Source organism: Magnolia sinica, chromosome 13, assembly GCF_029962835.1.
Source record: "Magnolia sinica isolate HGM2019 chromosome 13, MsV1, whole genome shotgun sequence".
Taxonomy (NCBI): domain Eukaryota; kingdom Viridiplantae; phylum Streptophyta; class Magnoliopsida; order Magnoliales; family Magnoliaceae; genus Magnolia; species Magnolia sinica.
Genome location: NC_080585.1, coordinates 22,165,901 through 22,185,815, shown reverse-complemented (window position 1 = coordinate 22,185,815; position 19,915 = coordinate 22,165,901). Strand labels below are relative to the sequence as shown.

At 40.0% G+C, this 19,915-nt stretch overlaps 1 protein-coding gene across 3 annotated transcripts in view; it reads right to left on the bottom strand.

The window, feature by feature from the left end:
* LOC131223207 (ABC transporter C family member 3-like) overlaps positions 1-19,631 on the bottom strand; it is a 50,724-nt gene extending 31,093 nt beyond the window's left edge. The window contains exons 1-11 of one of the 3 annotated variants that reach the window (XM_058218525.1): positions 17,054-19,630; positions 16,398-16,484; positions 15,643-16,299; positions 15,362-15,526; positions 14,806-15,100; positions 14,147-14,361; positions 13,482-13,787; positions 13,315-13,378; positions 12,877-13,116; positions 12,544-12,764; positions 12,011-12,202 (exon numbers count right to left, since the gene is read on the bottom strand). In XM_058218525.1, coding sequence (XP_058074508.1) covers positions 12,640-12,764; positions 12,877-13,116; positions 13,315-13,378; positions 13,482-13,787; positions 14,147-14,361; positions 14,806-15,100; positions 15,362-15,526; positions 15,643-16,299; positions 16,398-16,484; positions 17,054-19,438 — 4,539 coding nt within the window. In that variant the 5' untranslated portion in view covers positions 19,439-19,630 and the 3' untranslated portion in view covers positions 12,011-12,202; positions 12,544-12,639. Of the gene's footprint in view, positions 1-12,010; positions 12,203-12,543; positions 12,765-12,876; positions 13,117-13,314; positions 13,379-13,481; positions 13,788-14,146; positions 14,362-14,805; positions 15,101-15,361; positions 15,527-15,642; positions 16,300-16,397; positions 16,485-17,053 lie in introns of those variants that run through there. The other 2 variants (XM_058218526.1, XM_058218527.1) reach the window with 2 other exon arrangements.
* Between the last annotated feature and the right edge of the window lie 284 nt (positions 19,632-19,915).

Sequence of the window (19,915 nt, the reverse complement as noted above, 5' to 3'; positions counted from 1 at the left end):
TAGGGTTGTACACGAACTGAGTTAGCTTGGTTAGCTCGCTCAACTCCACTTCAAAAGGCTTGATTTAACTCGATTCAAAACTGAGTTTTGAGCCAAGTAAAGTTGATTTTTTGAACTTAAAAAAATTTTGAATCGCAAGTTCGAGCTTACCTAAGCTTGACTCGACTCGTATCGAACCCAACTCGAATCGAACTAGTTTGGTGACTTGGTTGCTTTGATATTGATGTTGCTCGCCAAATGTTTGATGAAATGACTCAACAAAGTGTGGTTGGTGGCAAGGAAGGTATGTATATGAAACAAATGCCCATTCTTTTCTTGATTTTTATGTTGCTTAGAAGGTATATGATGAAATACCTGTAAAACCATTGCTGTTATTTTACGTACAGTGAGATTTTAAAGGTGCAGTCCATGTGTTTATGAAAATGTTGCACAAGGAAACTCGACTCAATCTTGGCTCGAATCGGCTTGAGCTGCTGACCAAACCAAGCCGAGTTGAGTTCAAGCTGGGTCAGCACATGGCCGAGCCGAGTCGAGCTATGCCTAGCTCGACTCGGTTCGACTGTTGAGGGTCAAATATTGCATATTAGACCCCAGTTACTACCGGATTTTATGAGCATGATTACATTTAACGCCCTATTTTAATCATGTTTGTGATGCAAGGTGACTTTAGGAGCCTGAACTGGAAAATGGTACTAAAAGTATGAATTTAACGCTCACAAATCACCAAGGCAAGGGTAGGACTCCAGGTGACCAAGATCGGTGAATTCACACACCAGAGATCCGGAAAAATCAAGCCACTCAGGGCCTGAAAATCGTCCAGAGTGCAAGATCCCACCATCTCTTCGACTCGAAACTTTATATTTGGCCTGAGGACCATAAATTAACAATACACGTCAATTTTCAGCCATTGGATCCCTCTAGAAGTGACCCGACAGACAGATCAGACCCTAAAATCCTGAATTGGGCCCCACCTGATGTATGGATATGCTTTAAGTTTGGCTTCATCACCTAAAATGAGATGGAGAAGCAGATAGATGGTGTGAATTTATTGTAAACATCATGCCATGCACCCAAACAAGGAGACGGGTTATCGGACGCTGACCCGTCCTCTTCCTCTCTCGTGCAGGAAGTCCAGCAAGCGAACGTGGGTCCCGCTGGCACGTGTTGTGGGCCACCATCAGGGCTCGTACAACAGATCGAGATCGTCCAAAGTGTCAAAGGGTGGAGCGTGACTATAGTCATGTTGTCTTTTTGCCACCATGCAAGCTGTTCCCGGCCGTTAAACGCAAGATGGACGACCAAGTAGAAGATCTTGCAGGCCACACTGAATTCAATCCAAAAACCACCATACCTAAATGTTTTTTTCAAGTAGATTCAAATGTACGGAATGGATTTCCTGCCCAACATCAATCATGGGTCAACAGACCACCACAACGCGAATGCGCAGGCTCTGTTTCGCAAACAGAGCCTGTTGACAAATCTTTATATCTGGCATGAGGACGATAAACATGCCAGAGAGATCCGAAAAAATCAAGCCACTCACAGGAAATGGGCCCAAAAATCATCCAGAGTACAAGTCATAGGTTTAGGTTTCCCACCATCTGTTCATCTCTCGAAACTATATATCTGGCATGAGGACCATAAATTAACCATACACTTCAATTTTCAGTCATTGGATCCCTTTGGAAGTGACCCAACGGACAGATCAGACCCTAAAATCCTGATTTGGGGCCCACTTGATGTATGGATATGCTTTAAGTTTGGTTCCAACGTTCAAATGAGATGGAGAAGAAGATAGATGGTGTGGATTTATCATAAACATCACGCCGTGCACCCAAATAGGGAGACGGGTCAGCGGACCCTCTTCCTCTCTCGCGCAGGAAGTCCAGCGAGCGGACGTGGGTCCAGCTGGCACATGTTATGGGCCACCATCAGGGCTCGTACGACATATCAGGACCATCCAAAGTGTCAAGGGGTGGAGCGTGATTATAGCCATATTGTCTTTTTGCTACCATGCAAGCGTCCACACGTTCTCAGCCGTTAAACGCAGGATGGATGACCGAGTAGAAGATCTTGTGGGCTACACCGAATTCAATCCAAAAACCACCATACCCAAATGTTTTTTCGAGTAGATTCTAATGTACGGAATGGATTTCCTGCCCAACATCAATCATGGGTCCACCGACCACCACTGCGCATTCGCGCTGGCTCTGTTTCGCAAACAGAGCCTGCGGAGGAATCTTGTGGGCCACCACTGTGCTTCATCGGTCTGATCTGGACCGTTCATCAAAAGCCCATGCTCCCTCTCATCCAAGCCTAAATGACGGAATTGCAGGAAGCAATGAAGATCAATTTTCAACCATCTAAAAGGAAGACGAATGGTGCAACAAAAAGTTACGTGGGCCACACCAAATCCGAACAAAATCAATCCATATCTAACTGAAATTTTGACATGAATCCACTGGACGGAGTGGATTTTCTTTCTAGCATTGATTATGGGCTCATCAATCATCACAGATGCATGAAGAGCTTTCCAAGAATCTCTGCCGCGTAAACAAAGTCACCGACCCTTTATGCTTATAAAAGGAAAATAAAGAGAGAGAAGGTGCCATCAGTTTTTGGGCAGCCATGGAGGCGAGATTCTTGTATACGTGGAGATGGGAAAGAAAGAAAGAGAGGAGGGCAGTGCTTCAAGAGTTTTTTTTCTATCCTTTTCTCAATTGCTATTAGCTTATAGTTTTTTTCTAAGAGTTTTTAGTTTGGTCATGCCTATGATTGGCTAAACCTCTTAGCTAGGGCTAAAAGGTGAAGCTTGTATCGTGCTTAGGATAGTTGTTTTGCTTTAATTCATGTTTTATGGGTTCTCGTGGATTTTAGCTTGATTATGAAAGTATCCTTTTAGTTTTTAATGGTTTGTTATGACTTAAATTACAATGGATCTGTGATAACTTTAAGTATGTTTTCCATTATTGAGATTGTGAAATTAGTAAGACCCGTTGTTTGCCATCGTCATTTGGGCATGATAGGGTGACAGAATCCTTCTTAACTTTCGCAATTCTCTTCTGATTGGCTGTGAGATTGGTAAATTGTTATTGTTTACCATCGTCTCCTAGGCATGGTTAGGTGACGGAATCCTTCCAAATCTTCACCATTCTTATTTATTGATGATTAGATCCATAAGACGTTCAGAGATCTGACAAATCTCTTCTTACTAACTGGATAAGATAGGACTCCGATTCCAGTTGTCCTTGAATTATGCAAGGTAGCTTCTCAATTGCTACAAGTGGATCCTTGGCACCCTAATTTCCCACATTTAAATTTTACAAGTTTTAATTTAAGATTTCACCATTATTCCTTCATATTCAATTGATTTAGATTTCATTTTCTTCTAGTTCTAGTTCTGGTTAGTTTCAGATTACGTACAGGTTTCAGTCCCTGTGGATTCAACCTCAGTCTTACCGAGTTTATTACTACATCATAACCCTATACTTGGGGTGTGAATAAGTTTTTGACGCCATTGCCGGGGATTGACAATTACGTTCTTCTGAGATTAAGTAGTTTTAGAATTAGGTTAAGATTAGGGTTTTTCTATATTTAGGTTTTTCTATTTGATTTCTAGAAACTAACTTAATTTTTTCTGTTTTATAGCACCCTAACATAAACTTTCTAAATTGGTAATCTCTTTCTGATTTTCTAGTTTTTCTAACTTTTTATTTCTAGATTTTATATTTTTAGGAATTTTCCTGATTTGTTTTCTTTCCTTTTTTCTATTTTTAATAACTTTCTAATTCTGGATTTCTTCTGTTTTTAGAAACTAACATACTTTCCAATTTTAGGTTTAGAACTTTCCTAGTTGTTTTAGAAACGTTCCAATTCTAGGATTTCTTTTGTTTTTAAAAACTAATTTCTTTTATTTCCTTTTGCAGGATTTTAATGTAGGAACCCCAATCTGGTAACTTTTTTCTAACTTCTCTTCTACTTACTTTCTATATTGTTGTAGAATCTTTTTCCTTTAGGATTAGATTCAAAGTTAGGGTTTCACCATGTATATGCAAGAGTGGAATGTCAGTTTGCTGAGAAGAATAATATATATTGGGATGATGATTATGATAGAAATCAACCTATGTCTCAAAACTTTTCTAAAACCATCATCGAGAACCGACTGCAATATAATGCTCCACTGGTTAAGAAGCCCTTACGTGATCATATGCAGGAGAACAATTACACCCCACGGATTAACAAAACAGTACGTGAGTGTTGGGGTTATTATAATTATGGGAGTGAAGACTATTATCACCCATCAGATAAGAAGAAAACAATGCGTGATTATATTATGGGTGATAATATGCATTATCAACCATCAGATTCTCCCACCTATGATCCGTATGACTATAATCAGTGGAAACATCAATGTTGGGAAGATGAACCAGCAATACACCCTAGTGAACATCTTCTTGGGTCTTCTACCTTTGAAACTCAATCAGAAACGATCCAAGAGGAGACACTTCAGGGTGACATAAATGATTTTTCGAGCCTTAGAAAAACAATAAAAGCACTCGCATTGCACATTGATCAGACATTGGAGGCTCGTTCGTCCCAGGTACAACTCAATCTAGAAACATAATGCGAGGAAAGTGATCTTAACTCGCTTGTGGAAGAAACTAAAATTACGAATGAAGAGTTGGAGTCAATTAATGATCATATGGTTCAATTTCTTGAGGAGTCGATCTCGATGACGGTCCAAAGGAATGGTCAAGAGACGTGGGTGTCTTTCAAATATAATGATAGTGACATACTGCACTCACATGACACACAGGATTTCAATGATGAGGTAGATGTTAGTTTATTCGAACCTCAACCAAACCTAGGAACAGAATGTGAGGAATGTGATCCCATCCCAAGTGTATACTGCACTAAATTGGACGATGATGAGTATTAGGATTCAATCTCAAGTTTGGCACATAACAATGATCAAGAGGTTCAGGAGGTTGTTAACTATAGTGATTTACTCCACCAATCTAACATGACCAATTTAAACGTGAAGAATGAACCGCTTCCACTTAAACCTTCAAACCTTTGTGATGCATGTTTAGACCACTCCCTTAAATTGAATGATGATATAATTTGGGAGATGGACGAGTCACCCGATATGACTTTAGGAATTGAAACCATTCAGTTAAGGCCACTAGTTGAGTTGTCAATTCTTGACAATACAATGCTTTTACTGGGTGGTACCGATGAACAGAGTTCTCACATCAATGCGTCACTAATTGATCCTCAAGTTATCTGTGCAGGGTAAGAGCAAGAGAGCATATCTTCATCTCCTTCTAAGGACAATGGAGTCCTTGAGAATTTTCTTACAGATGTCGATGTGGAAAATAAGTCACTCTCAGCCAAATTTTCCGACTCTTTAGACGATTGCTTGACACACTTTCCATATTCAAATGATCCTATGATTAAAGAAATAGTGGATGCCTCGCAAGAGAATATCTCGGTAGTCGTTTCTAACCGAGAGAACCCTTACTCTGAAGCCCCTTTTTTCACAGATCCTGACTGTTTACCATTAAGGGAGGCGGGGCTGAAAATTGAACCGAAGTCTGAAACTTTGGAATGTGTCGAGACTACATCACTTTCTGAGAAGTTTTTTGAGTTTTATTTACTTGTAGTCTCTGATTCACCATGAGATACTAACTTTGAAACTTTTTCTGTCACAAGTGAATTATATATACTTTGGATACCTCAGGCGAATCAACGACAAATTTTTGATAAGGTCCATAAATTCCTCTGAAACTTCATGCTTCAAGGCATCCAAGCCTATTGCAAAAAGGGCTTTTGGATGATCTTATTGAGAAACCTATTTAGAAATTTATTCAGATATTGGCTGGAAGAGGAACTTTGCAACATGATTGAGTAGTTTTTTTCCTGCTTTCATAGGAATAGGGTAGTTTGCTTTATGTTGTTCTAAGTTAGTTTGCTTTCTAAGTTGTTTTAGGATAGGTTGCTTTCGTTGGTTTTACTCTTGTACCAACTCGCACTCACGCTAATATCTTTGAAAAGCCTCTTGATTCTTTTATCCAGGTACTATCTTTCCATTACTCCTCTTTCACTTTCGTTGTCCATGTGCATTGCGTGCATATTTCTTTTACATTGAAGAAATGTAGATTTTAGGTTAAGAGTGGGTGATTAGGTCACCTAATCAGTATTTTCTTAGTCTTGAGAAAAAATTGTGAAAATTTTTAAAAATTTTCTGGACTTTCTTGTGAATTCGAAGTAATTTTGAAGGATAGTCGTGATTTGAGAAGTATAAGATACGAAATGTTGGTAATTTACGACTCTTGGATTTAGTTATCTGTTAGATTTCACAGTTACGTTCGAATTATTAATCCATGAATATTAGAAGTTTTAAACATTGATTAAATCATGATTTCACATGTCACATCCCGCTTACACATTGAGGTTTCAATTTGATATTGAAGAATTAACTTGGTAATCACTAAGCATGAAAGGAACCAGCCAGAGAAATTTTACCATCAGCTTATAAAGAAGAATTGAAAGAGTTGGGCGAATGGGCTTCACCATAGGTTTGCTCCCTATAGGTGAAGGTTTGATTCCCCAAGGTTGACATTTGGAAGGAGTTGGGCGAATGGTCTTTACCATAGGTTTGCTCCCTATAAGTGAAGATTTGATTCCCCTCTTTAGCTTTATTTTTAATGGAAAAATCAAAGGTTGGTAGAATAAAAAGATGATCTATAAGGCAAGTTTTAGTTTAGGTTTTGGGTGTCCTAAATGCTCTTGTTGGTTACGAATGATTACATTAAGCCGAGATTTCACTAAACACCCGTGGAACTCAATATTTAGAATTTTTCTAATTGATGGATTAATGCTTAGAACTTAATTATGAGGTTTGCCATGCACTTGAGTCCAGAAGAAAGAATGCCCAATATTCATGATTCTTATATTTCTCGTATCTAGATCGTTTTTCGAAATAACACTCGGTTTCATAGATATTATCCTGTAATTCTCAATTTATTTTTCGCATACTTTATTCGGGACTAGCAAAATGCTAGTTGGGAGTTGTGTTGAGGGTCAAATATTACATATTAGACCCTAGTTATTACCGAATTTTACGAACATGATACCGTTTAATGCCCTATTTTAATCATGTTTGTGATGCAATGTGACTTTAGGAGCCTGGACTGGAAAAGGGTACTAAAAGTATGAATTTAACACTTACACATCACCAAGGCAAGCGAAGGACTCCAGGAGACCAAGATCGATGAATTTATATGTCAAAGATCTGGGAAAATCAAGCCACTCACGTTAAATGGGCCCGAAAATTGTCAAGAGTGCAAGATTATAGGGTTCCCACCATCTATTTGACTCAAAACTTTATATCTGTCCTGAGGACCATAAATTAACCGTACACGTCAATTTTCAGCCATCAGATCCCTCTGGAAGTGACCCAGTGGACAGATCAGACCCTAAAATCCTGATTTGGGGCCCACCTGATGTATGGATATGCTTCAAGTTTGGTTTCAACGCTTAAAATGAGATGGAGAAGCAGATGGACGGTGTGGATTGATCATAAACATCACGCTGTGCACCCAAATAGGGAGACGGGTCAGCGGACGCTGACCCGTCCCTCTTCCTCTCTCGCGTAGGAAGTCCAGCGAGCGGACGTGGGTCCCGCTGGCACGTGTTGTGGGCCACCATCAGGGTCCATACGACAGATCGGGACTGTCCAAAGTGTCAAGGGGTGGGGCATGACTATAGCCATGGTGTCTTTTTGCCACCATGCAAGCGTCCACACGTTCCCAGTCGTTAAACGCAGGATGGACGACCGAGTAGAAGATCTCGTGGGCTACACCAAATTCAATCCAAAAATCACCATACCCAAATGTTTTTTCGAGTAGATTCTAATGTACGGAATGGATTTCCTTACCAACATCAATCATGGGTCCATCGACCACCACAGGGCGAATGCGCAGGCTCAGTTTCACAAACAGAGCCTGTGGACGAATCTTGTGGGCCACCACCGTGCTTCATCGGTTTGATCTGAACCGTCCATCAGAAGCCCACACTCCCTCTCATCCAAGCCTAGATGATGGAATTGCAGGAAGTAGTGAAGATCAATTTTCAACTGTCTAAATGGAAGACGAATGGTGTAGCGAAAAGTTACATGGGCCACACCAAATCCGAGCCAAATCAATCCATATCTGACCGAAATTCTGACATGAATCCACTGGATGAAGTGGATTTTCTTTCCAGCATTGATTATGGGCTCACCAATCATCACAGATGCGTAAAGAACTTTCCAGGAATCTCTGCTGCGTAAACAAAGTCACCGACCTTTATGCTTATAAAAGGAAAATAAAGAGAGAGGAGGTGCCATCAGTTTTTGGGCAGCCGTGGAGGCGAGATTCTTGTATACATGGAGATGGGAAAGAAAGAAAGAGAGGAGGGCAGTGCTTCAAGAGTTTTTTTCTATCCTTTCTCAATTGCTGTTAATTTATGTTTTTTTCCTCAGAGTTTTTAGTTTGGTCATGCCTATGATTGGCTAAACCTCTTAGTTAGGGGTAAGAGGTGAAGCTTGTAGTATGCTTAGGATGGTTACTTTACTTTAATTCATGTTTTATAGGTTCTCGTGGATTTTAGTTTGATTATGAAAGTATACTTTTAGTTTTTAATAGTTTGTTGTAACTTAAATTACAATGGATCTGCGATAGCTTTAAGTGTATTTTCCATTATTGAGATTGTGAAATTAGTAAGACCTGTTGTTCGTCATCGTCCCTTGGGCATGGTAGGGTGACAAAATCCTTCCTAACTTTCACAATTCACTTATAATTGGCTGTGAGATTGGTAAATTGTTGTTGTTTATCATCGTCTCCTGGGCATGGTTAGGTGACGGAATCACTTCCAAATCTTCACTATTCTTATTTATTGATGATTAGATCCATGAGAAGTTCAAAAATCTGACAATTCTCTTCTTATCAACTGGATAAGATAGGACTTCGATTCCAGTTGTGTCCTTGAATTATGCAAGGTAGCTTCTCAATTGCTACAAGTGGATTCTTGGCACCCTAGTTTTCCACTTTTAAATTTTACAAGTTATAGTTTAAGATTTCACCATTATTCCCTCATATTCAATCGATTTAGATTTCATCTTCTTCTAGTTCTAGTTCTGGTTAATTTCAGATTACATGCAGGTTTCAGTCCCTTTGAATTCGACCTCGGTCTTACCAAATTTATTACTACATCACAACCTTATACTTGGGGTGTGAACATTGGCTCTTGTACACCTCTAGTAAGAACCATTTCTATAAAGCAATGTGGGTGGAACCCAACCTATCTATCAATTAAACCACCTTGTTTGTAATATAAAGCCAAGAGGCATGACTGCCATGGGTGGAACCCACCCTATCTACCAATTAAACCACCTTGTTTGTAATCTAAAGCCAAGAGGCATGACTGCCCGAAACTTATGTACCCATACCATCAGAAAAGGGTTGAGATGGAACACCCACCATTAATTTTGTTTGAGGCCTACTGAGTTGTTTGTAAGCCATCCATCCCATTCAACTCAGGGGAGCCAATTAGTTGTTACCTACTGTGGGGCTCACATTGATCATGTATTGTATATCCACACTGTCTATCTATTTTCTAATCCATTTTAGAATGTCATCTCAAAAATTAAGCAAATCCAAATCTCATGTCGACCACACCACAAGAAGAAGTGGTGATTGAATGCCCCACCATTAGAAACATTTTAGGATCCATATAAAGTTTTTGTAATGTTTGTTTTCCATCCAACCTGTTGATAACGTCAACCAGACATGGATGAGGTGAGAATACAAAGATCAGCTTGATCCAAAACATTCGTGGACCACAAAAAGTTTTTAATGGTGATTCACCACTGTTTCCAAAAGTATGGTCCACCTGAAATTTGGATCTCCTTAAGTTTTGGGATTGCACCCTAAAATGAGATGGAAAAATAGATGAACAAACATAGTTATATATACAACAAATACATCATGGTGGGCCTTCCATGGTCAGGGTAATACCTGAAAAATACCTAATCCACTCCTCATGAGCCATACCATGTGAATTTAGAGGTCTTGGTAATAATATTTCATAGTGGCTTACTTAAGGTTTGAATCAGCCAGATTTTTTATTTTTTATTGGATAACAGCTAAATAAGGAGCGGGGAATTTATATATAAGATAGTCAAAAGTTTTTATTTTTATTTTTAATTATTAATTTATCAGTGATTAGTATTAGAAAATATAATCATTATAATTATCCATGTCATTGAATGATTTTGTGCATTCAAACACTTGCTTAGAGAAGATAAGCCAGCCAAAATCTATTTCATGCATGCTTTTTCTCAATCTCATTGGAAGTTGAAAACGATTTGCTCTTACGCGTTTTCTACCCATTGCTTTCGGGACCATCTTGACCTCTCTTGCTCTCTGGACCCATGATACTTCCACCCCCCCACAGCCGCCCGACAACTAGGCTCCATACACGTGGCACATGGACTGCTCCAGTAAGTTTTGGCTAAGGGTTTTTTTTTTTTTTCATCTATTTGTTTTGTAGAATGTGGCCTACCAGATGATAGGATGGTCCACCTTATGTACATCCTGGATCATGCACACGCATCACATGTTGACACATGGGTGTACCTATACACACGTGTGGAGTCCCATTAGGAATACAATGCATTACAGTGGGCCTTAGGAATTTTTTAATGGTGAACGTTCAATCACCCCTGTTTTACGATGGTGTGGTTCGCCTGAGAATTGGATCGACCTCTAATGACAAGCAGATGAATCTCTCCTTTAACCCATGCGTCCTATACATTCCAGGCACTCCACATATTAATCATGGCATTGTAACCCGTCTGTTGAGCTACAATCGCCATGATCCATAGTCAAGAACATCAATATCACATCTAGATTGATTTTCAAGGCACAACTCTAATAGGTGGCCCCACCATGCAAATTTAGATAGGCATGTTTCCATTGTTTTCTCTGGTTTAGTCTAATTTTTTGAGATTGTGACCAAATATAGATAGTTTTACTGTCAAACACCAGAGGCAAAGCTATTTTACACAATTGTATGATGCAGGCCAAATGGACCATAGGAGACATTTTCTCCTAGTTTTTAGTTTTCTAGATAGGATTCAAATCTCTTACTACTATAACTTATCTTGTAACCTACTTTTCAGTTACCAAACAATAGGCTATCAAAAAATATCAAAACTACGTAAAATTAGTCCCATTTTAAAGCTCATTAAGTTACCTTTTCAACAAGCCTAGATTATATGATTTCGGCGCCTTTTGAGTTAAGGTCAATTTACTAGAGTCATATAATATTGTGGCCAGATTAGAAGATAATTTAGTTAGTTTTATGTTTCATTAAAATATGGCTAGAATTAAAAATGAAACAAGGTTAGGATTATATTAGGATTTATTTACATTAAGAAATATTGCATTTTTTATACGAATAATTGATTGATTTTGATTTCTTAAACCTCTATTTGGTGCCGCTTAAAAATGAGTTAATCTCATTTTAGTTAACAGTAATTATATACTGGAAGTTACAATAAGGATAAAAGACAATATTGATAACCAATAATTTATTAGAACCATGAGCTCTAATACATAATTTCTGTTAACTAAAAAAATGAGATGAACTCATCTTTTAATTGGCACATGGGCTCTAAAAGTTTGTCCCTTAATTTCCAAAAATAATGTCACCAATTTCCTAGAGGTTTGTGCCTGATCCTGCAAAGCCAGTCACAGATCTCTTGCATGTAATTGGGTTTTCGTCAATTTCTCACTAAGCCGCTGGGGGGATTGCAAAGCATGCTTATCTCCACATTGCCATATAAATCGCTTTAAGTCAGACTTGAGATATCCCAATGGGAAATTGAAAAGAGCAAATCCTATCTGCCCTAAAAAATGTAAACACCCAAACAGGTCATAAGCTCATTAGCAAAGCCAAGAAATGATGCGCCCATCACACATAACTCAAAAATTGTATTGCTTTATTTAAGCACACCTAGTTCCTAGACATCCAAAACTCAGGTTACAGTATTATCGGAATCACACAAAAACAGAACTGGGTGAGATTTTCTACAGCATTTGTGAATCACTCCTGCCATGTATTCTCAACCTGTCGTTGAGACTACTCATGAGATCTGCAGGGGAAAAAAAAAAGCATAAGAAAAACATCAGATATATATGACAGGCCCAGTGTGCATCCAATATCATTTTCGAAACATTATCAACCTCCTAGCGAATAGAATAAGATAAACAAATCTGCAGCTCAATCAGAACCAAATGATGGCCCACCTTATTGATGATACGATGGTAAAAAATTGAACCAAGTGGCTGTTCTCTGACCATTCAATCTGTGGACATTCTTTTGGGTACCACGGGTTTGTCGGATTGATATCATTTAGTAAATGTTATTGTAGATACACAAAACAGGATTTCAAACCTTCAGTTGAATAGCAAAAGATGTTGCTGATGTACTTACAGCGCAAAAGAGAAGATGTCACGGACTCACACCCATTATCATCATAATCAATCAGGTTGTATATCAACTAATGGCAGCCCAAGTATTGCCAGCCATTCATAGATTCACTAAGTTTTCAAAACTAGAGTTTGACCTTACAGTATACTCGGCAACAAGTCTTGAGAATGAAGATGATTTGTTTTCCAACAGTTTTTTGGGAGAGTCGTATTCCACAATAAGGCCTGTTCAGTAAAAGAGAGAAGAAAAAAAAAATAATAATAATAATAATAAATCAAATGCTTTGAAAAGGATAAAAAAGATGGAAGAAGAAAGCAAGATTGGGAAGTTGCCAACCATTATCAAGAAGCAAGACCATGTCGCTATGTAGAACGGATGTTATCCGATGTGCAATCGTGATGACTGTACAGCCAAAGAACTGTTGCCTTAGTGTTTGCTGAATTAGGTTGTCAGTCGCAGTATCAACTGAAGCGGTTGCTTCGTCGAGTACCAAGACCTTGCTCTTCTTCAGTATCACCCGTCCCAGACACACCAGCTGCCTCTGACCCATGCTCCAGTTCTCTCCATTTTCAACCACTGCCATTCACATCAGGCATTAGACTCTGTAATACATTGTAAATAGCAGATACAATCACTGCTATAGGTTTCAAAAGGCACACCCTCCCCCCCTCCAAAAAAAAAAAGAAGGAAAAAAGACCCTAGTGCGTATATATCATATTCTGAAAATTAGCAGGCAGATGAAGTAAATATCAGCTAAACAAAAAGAAACTAAACCTGCAGAGTCAAGCTTTCCTTCCTTTCTCCGTACTTCGTCCCCTAGCTGGCACCGATCTAGAGCCTAAAATAGGAAAGAATTGCACGTCAGCAAATCGTTGTGCTTTGGAATCCATGGAAAAGATATTGTAAATACGTTAGCAATGCAGATAGTAAAACAAACACACCTCCCAAATCTGTTCATCTGTATACTCTTCAAGAGGGTCAAGGTTACTACGCACAGTCCCTTCAAACATAGTCGGGTCTTGCGGGATGATGCTCAATCTGGATCGCAGATCATGCAGTCCTATAGTAGAAATGTCAAGGCCATCTATCAGAATCTTACCCGCAACTGGATCAACAATGCGGAAGAGTGTCTGTATGAGAGTGGTTTTTCCACTGCCTGTCCTCCCAACGATACCAGTCTTCATCCCGGCTGGGAAAGTGCATGTAAGACCTCTCAAAACAAGAGGCATATGTGGGGCATAACGGACCTGTATCCAATATTTTCAAATAGATGTTATGAATTATTAAAATAGAAGGAAGAAAATTGTATGATTATATAAGAAGATACAAAAAAGCAACTATGTAGAAAAAGAGGAACCGACCACCCACAACCCATAATCCCTTGCATGCTAACAATGGTTGTAGGTTAAGTTAGCCTACAATCAATTGTAGGTGATCCATCATCTTTGGGAAAAAAAAAAAATAATTATTAAGAAAAAAAATTCAAAACTAAATGCATATCCCGTAGTGGTCTCAATGCATCCAACAGGACGGATTTCTTAAAAGATGGGAGTTTGTGGTATCATCGATTACAAAGAAGCTTTGACAGTAAGAGACTTGAGATTACCTGCAAATCATGAATATCAACTTTTCCTTCTGCTGGCCAGTTAGGGTCTGGCCTATTAGTTTCTATGACAAGAAGGGGCTCACTAGAAATGCTAATGTATTGAAATATTCTCTCAACAGATATGATTTTGTTCTCAAGATTGCACAGATTCCATACAACCCAACCTGCGATCATGTTTAAATTAAGTCCGTACGTTACTGCTAAGCCCGCAATGCCTGAAAAAGAAGATAGAAAGAGTAAGATTCCATTTCCACATGCCTGTCATCAATGAGAAGTCAGAGGTCATTCCACAAATATATGGATAGAGGATACTCAATCTGAGGGTGTGTATAGTATCCTCGGGTTCTAAGTTTATACAAGTGGGGCCCACATTTCCACGATCCAGACCATTTGCATGATGAGCACACAGTGAATGAAACAGTCCAACTCTCTTCAATGGGACAATCCTAACCTTTCCATGGGTAGACTGTTAGGAATAGAAACCATAATGGTCCATATCCAAATGAAAATAGGCTAAAGATTGAACAGCTAGGATCTTCCAATCTGGAGGTTTTAGGCAAGGCCCATCTGATCAACAGGCTAGATCACTGCATCCTGGATGCTACCCTCAGGTTGAGGATCATGTCATATCATGTCATTCTTCTTGAATGAAGTTATACCTGGATCTATTATACCCTTTGGCATGGTTATCAAGAAAACCAAACAAAAGGCGAATGTGATGGATGATAACATATCCAAGCGGAAGCACAGCCACTCCATTGCGCCAGCAGTATGAAACTTGGGTCGTGAATACCCATCGATCAGACACAGGTTCGTATCCATGAATCTTGATTCCTGATCGAAACTCCTGATTGTCGTCGATCCTGATAAAGATTCAGCAAAGTGCTGTATGTTGGGAGCCTTGCAGACTCCAACAAGACGTGCTAACTCTCGTGCTGTTGGTATGTAATATTGCTGTGGAATGACAAACGTAAGAAAAATCAGAGGAAGTTACCTGAAGTTTATCATGCTACAGCATCATTCTATTATGGATTGAAGTGATCCACGATCAGATTGTGTACATATATATCTTAGAAGATTAGCAAACATTAAAAATATTTTAAAAAACTAAAAATTAGGGAACAAAAAGAAATGTCTGAAGCTGTCTGCATTTTGTATCTAGTCCTTTAATTCTTTGTAAATTCAAGGAGAAGAAGACCCAGCTACAGGCATTACCTGATACCAAATGCAGGTTGCAATAACAGGGATGAAAACGATGAGAACCTGCCACGCAACCTGAGACATTACAGCAATGATTCCCAGCAGCTGAATGATTGCATTGGCAGTTCCCCCAAATTGAAAGGGAATGCTTGTATCTACTGCACTTTGATCAGTCGATGCCTGTAAAAGAAAAAGGCAGCTTACATAAAGAGATGCATAGCCATAGTGGCCTCAAAATATCAAATAAGTCCGGTCTCATGGCTTGAATCCTGAAAAGAAGTATATAGGTCTCTTACTCTATTGAGGATTCGTCCGCTTGGAGTGGAATCAAAGAATGACATGGGAGCTCGGAATATACACATATGCATCTTATTGAACAATTGAGTCGCCGTCTTATATCCAGCTGTAACGAGAATCAACGATCTTACAAAGACACAAATGGAGCTTCCAATGGCCAAAGCAACATAGACGAGAATGAGAACCAAGCCTTCAACTGGAGCTCTCGTATCTTTTGAGACAGGAGCCGCCCAAGCCATCCAGTAATTGCTTCCAATCTGAAGACCCTGAAAGAGAATCTGGGCCAGCAATACGAATGGTACGAGAGCTCCTCCGTAAGCCGTTGTAATGTATTTCCAATAGACTGATAGGCCAACCTTGCCTTTCTCCCTTTCTTCTTCTTGAACTAGCTGCCCCTTCTGCCCGATTATTTCACCCATTTTACCATTCTGATCCTCTCTCTTCTCTGTGTCCTTGTGTGGGGATTGTTTTCTGCTTCCAGCATCACACGAACCATCTTCCACACTATTACTTGCTTGTGAGTCAGGCTCTGTCTCCACAGCATCAAGGGCTGACAAGGCTTGCTTATGCGCACCGACAAGTTCCATAAAATCTGTTCCCGAATTGAGAATGTCATTGTATTTTCCGGCTTGTGTAATCCTCCCATCTCTCATTACCTGCCAAGCCAGAGAACGGTTTTTTTCTTATGCATTGGTGATGCACTTATCCGGGGTTGTGGAACTAATGCAAAGTAAAGAAACAGAGAAGTGCTCACCAGGATAAGGTCAGCGGAAGGCAAAAACTCTACTTGATGGGTAACATAGATCACCGTCTTCGATCCTAAAATCCCGAGCAGACACTCCTGCCATTCAGAGGTTGGATACATGTATTAAAGCTCTTCAAAAATGAAAATTACCCAAATGCTCAAAGAAGCAAAACAATAAGTAGGAGTCCTTTGGGTGGGGTTTAAATTTGCAACTGTAGTTCCAAAAATCAACGATTTAAGTCAAAACTCAGTCTGGTCAACTCAACTCAACAGAATTTTGAGGCGTGGACACTTTTCCAACTCAGTTTTTAAATGGGGAAAACAGGGTTTATCCTGAAAACCTTTCAAAGGGATAGAGGAATGCGTGTTTATTTAAATACCCAGCTGAATCTTTGAGGCAACCCAACCAATATTTAAGCCATCCCGATTCATGTGCACAATAAACCAAATCGAGGTCTCCATATTCAGTTTTTTAAACTAATGTTCGCAACTACTAGCTAGTTGAATAGCTTACCATGTCGTTTGTGAGCTGTGATAAAACAAAATCACCTGATATTACTACAAATGAGAAGAGTTTGTTCTCAAATATATTGGACTAATTGTTAATTTCAGGTATGTAACATGTGAAAATATAACAAAATCCAGAGGAAAAAAATAAGACATACCTTAAATAAATGGGTTCCTGTATGAGCATCAACAGCACTAAAAGGATCGTCAAACAGATAAATGTCTGCATCCTGGTATAGAGCACGTGCGATCTGTATTCTTTGCTTCTGGCCACCACTCAAGTTGATTCCTCGCTCGCCAATGACAGTCTGATCGCCAAATGATAGAATCTCCAAGTCTTTCTTCAGAGAACACGCTTCAAGAACGTGCTCATACTTCTCCCTATCCATTTCCTTACCAAACAATATATTTTCTTCGATTTTCCCGCTCTGTATCCAAGGTGATTGAGCAACATAGGCCTTGGTCCCACACAATTTAATGGTCCCAGATATCTTCGGCACTTCTCCTAAGATGCAAGAAAGCAAGCTCGACTTTCCCGACCCAACTGTTCCACAAACGGCCACCCTCATCCCATGCAAAACTCGGAAATTCAAATCTTTCAAAGTAGGATTCGCAGAAGAGAGATCCCAAGAGAAATTCCCATTGCTTATTTCAACTGCAACATCAGAACTACCTTCCGGAAGCCTCTCTACAACATCGGGCTGAAGGTCTTCAAGGCGAAGGAACGACGAAATTCTATCAAGAGAAACCTTTGTCTGCGCAACCATGGAAATCGTATCGGGGAGATTATAAATGGGCTCCTGCAATATCCTGAATGTCGCAAGAGCAGATAGAATCTTTCCCGATTCTAGCGGTATCCCCATAAGCATACAAGCTCCAAACGTGATCACAGACACGAATGTGGGTGCACCCCAGAAAACAAATGTGGTCATGGCTGAGGTGTACACATATTTCTTCAACCAGCTTGTTTCATCTTTCCTTAGCTCAACTATCTTGGACAAGAACTTCATCTCCCACCCTTGGAGCTTGAGGATCCTCATGTTCCGAAGGATCTCAGACGTCGCCTTCATCCGTACGTCTTTAGATTTCATCAACTTGCCCTGGTAATTCTCTTGTAACTTCCCCAACGGGACATTCATCAACATAACAACCACAGTTGCAACAAAAGCCGCAATTGAAGCCAGCCCAAGATTCTTGTACAAGATCAGCAAAGCCAGTATAACTTGCACAGGAACTATCCATAGCTCATGCATATACCAACTGAAATCCCCCACCCTCTCAGCATCGACGCTCATGAAATTTATGATCTCTCCACTGGTATGGCCCTGCCTTGACTGGCTTGACAGTGACAGGCCCTTCTTATAAATCATTGCAACCAAAGCTGCTCGGGCCCGGATTCCAGCCTGCTGCAGCTTAAAGAACCAACGCCGCTGCGAAAGGCATTCAATAATCTTCGCAATGAAGAATGTGGAAACCAAAACATACCCTTCATTCGCGAATTCACTATGGCCATTGAGGTATTGAACAAAGGCATCGATAAGGTAGGGACCCACATAAGAAGACACTGTGTATACAAGCGCGAACAAAGCTGTCCACAGCACTTCTTTCCAAACAGTGAAAAACAACGCTTTCACCAATTTTAGTGTTCCTACTCCATTACTACTATCTTCTTCTAGCTTATTTTTGAAAACAGGGAAGACCCCATTAACGCTATCGTCATCAGCAAGCTGAGGAACATCATCGATGTCTAATGTCTTCTTATAACCGACTTTAAGCAACGGACTCATCCAAGAGAAAGTAAGAAGACTAAACAGACTAGCATTTGCATATGGAGTTACATTATCCTTCTTACTCTTCTTGCGAGACCCACCGACGCTATTTTCATTCAAAAGAGGCTCTTCAAGAAGGTGCGCCTCTTCTTCTCTGTTCTTCTTTCCGAATAATCCAGCGTAACAAAGGAACAAACCAACCAGAACCGACCCAAAATCCAAAACCCACATATGTGTGGGCAGAATTCCGGGTTTCTGATAGTAAACCAGGTCCAGAACGATGAAAGAACAACACATGAAGAAGTAGAAGAACCACCAAATCTTCAGAACAATTGGGAATTTCTCCTCTTCTGAACTGCGGAACTTGAAATGCAAGTAGGCTGAGATCATGAACCAAGCAAGAGTTCTAAGAGCCAAATCCAATTGGGTGGAGAGATTTTCATCACACCAACCATATTGATACCAAACAAAGTAGTTGAGAATGCAAAGAACGAGATGAAACAGAGACAGACCCAAAGAAGAGAAAAGGGCGGGTTTGTAAAATAAAAAGCTACCGTCTTTCAACCTCTCTTTTGAATGTCCATGGCCACCCATGTTACATCCCTTAATGACCCATGTCATAGATAGAAGAAGAATGAAAGCAAAATGGGTGAAGGCTGAAAAGCCATGTAGAAAGATGGGATTTTGGAGAAAAGTAAGGGCTTTATGCATGTAGGGAGATGGGTGTGAGAAGAGCATGAATATGCCATCGTTTCGAGCATTGAAAGTAGCCATTGATGTGGGTTTTCTCTGAGATGGGTGGCCTTGGATTTGAATATTGGAGTGAAGATGGAAACTATGTATATAAGAGGAGAGAGAGTCAAAGGCAAAGGAGGCGGCTTTCTCGGAGGGTGCAGGCTAACGTGGTGCGCAAGGGAGAGAAGGGAAGGAGAAGACAAAGGGTGCTGTGAAATACAGAGGAATAGAGAGTGAGAGAGAGAGAGAGAGAGAGAGAGAGGTGGCGCCTTTACGAGAAGGGTGCGATACGCATGAATGAGTGTGATATGGTGATAGAGAGTTTGTCGTTTACGGGCCTGATTACTTGCGGAGAAAGAAAGGCCCGATTTTGACCGCATAGAGGTGGGCCCCACGAGGGAAAGACTGACCTCTGGTGTGGTCCACCTGATATTTTTATCTGCTTTATTTTTGGGACCATCTTGTAAAATAAGCTGACAAAATGTATGGACGGCGAGGATATACGATGCATACATC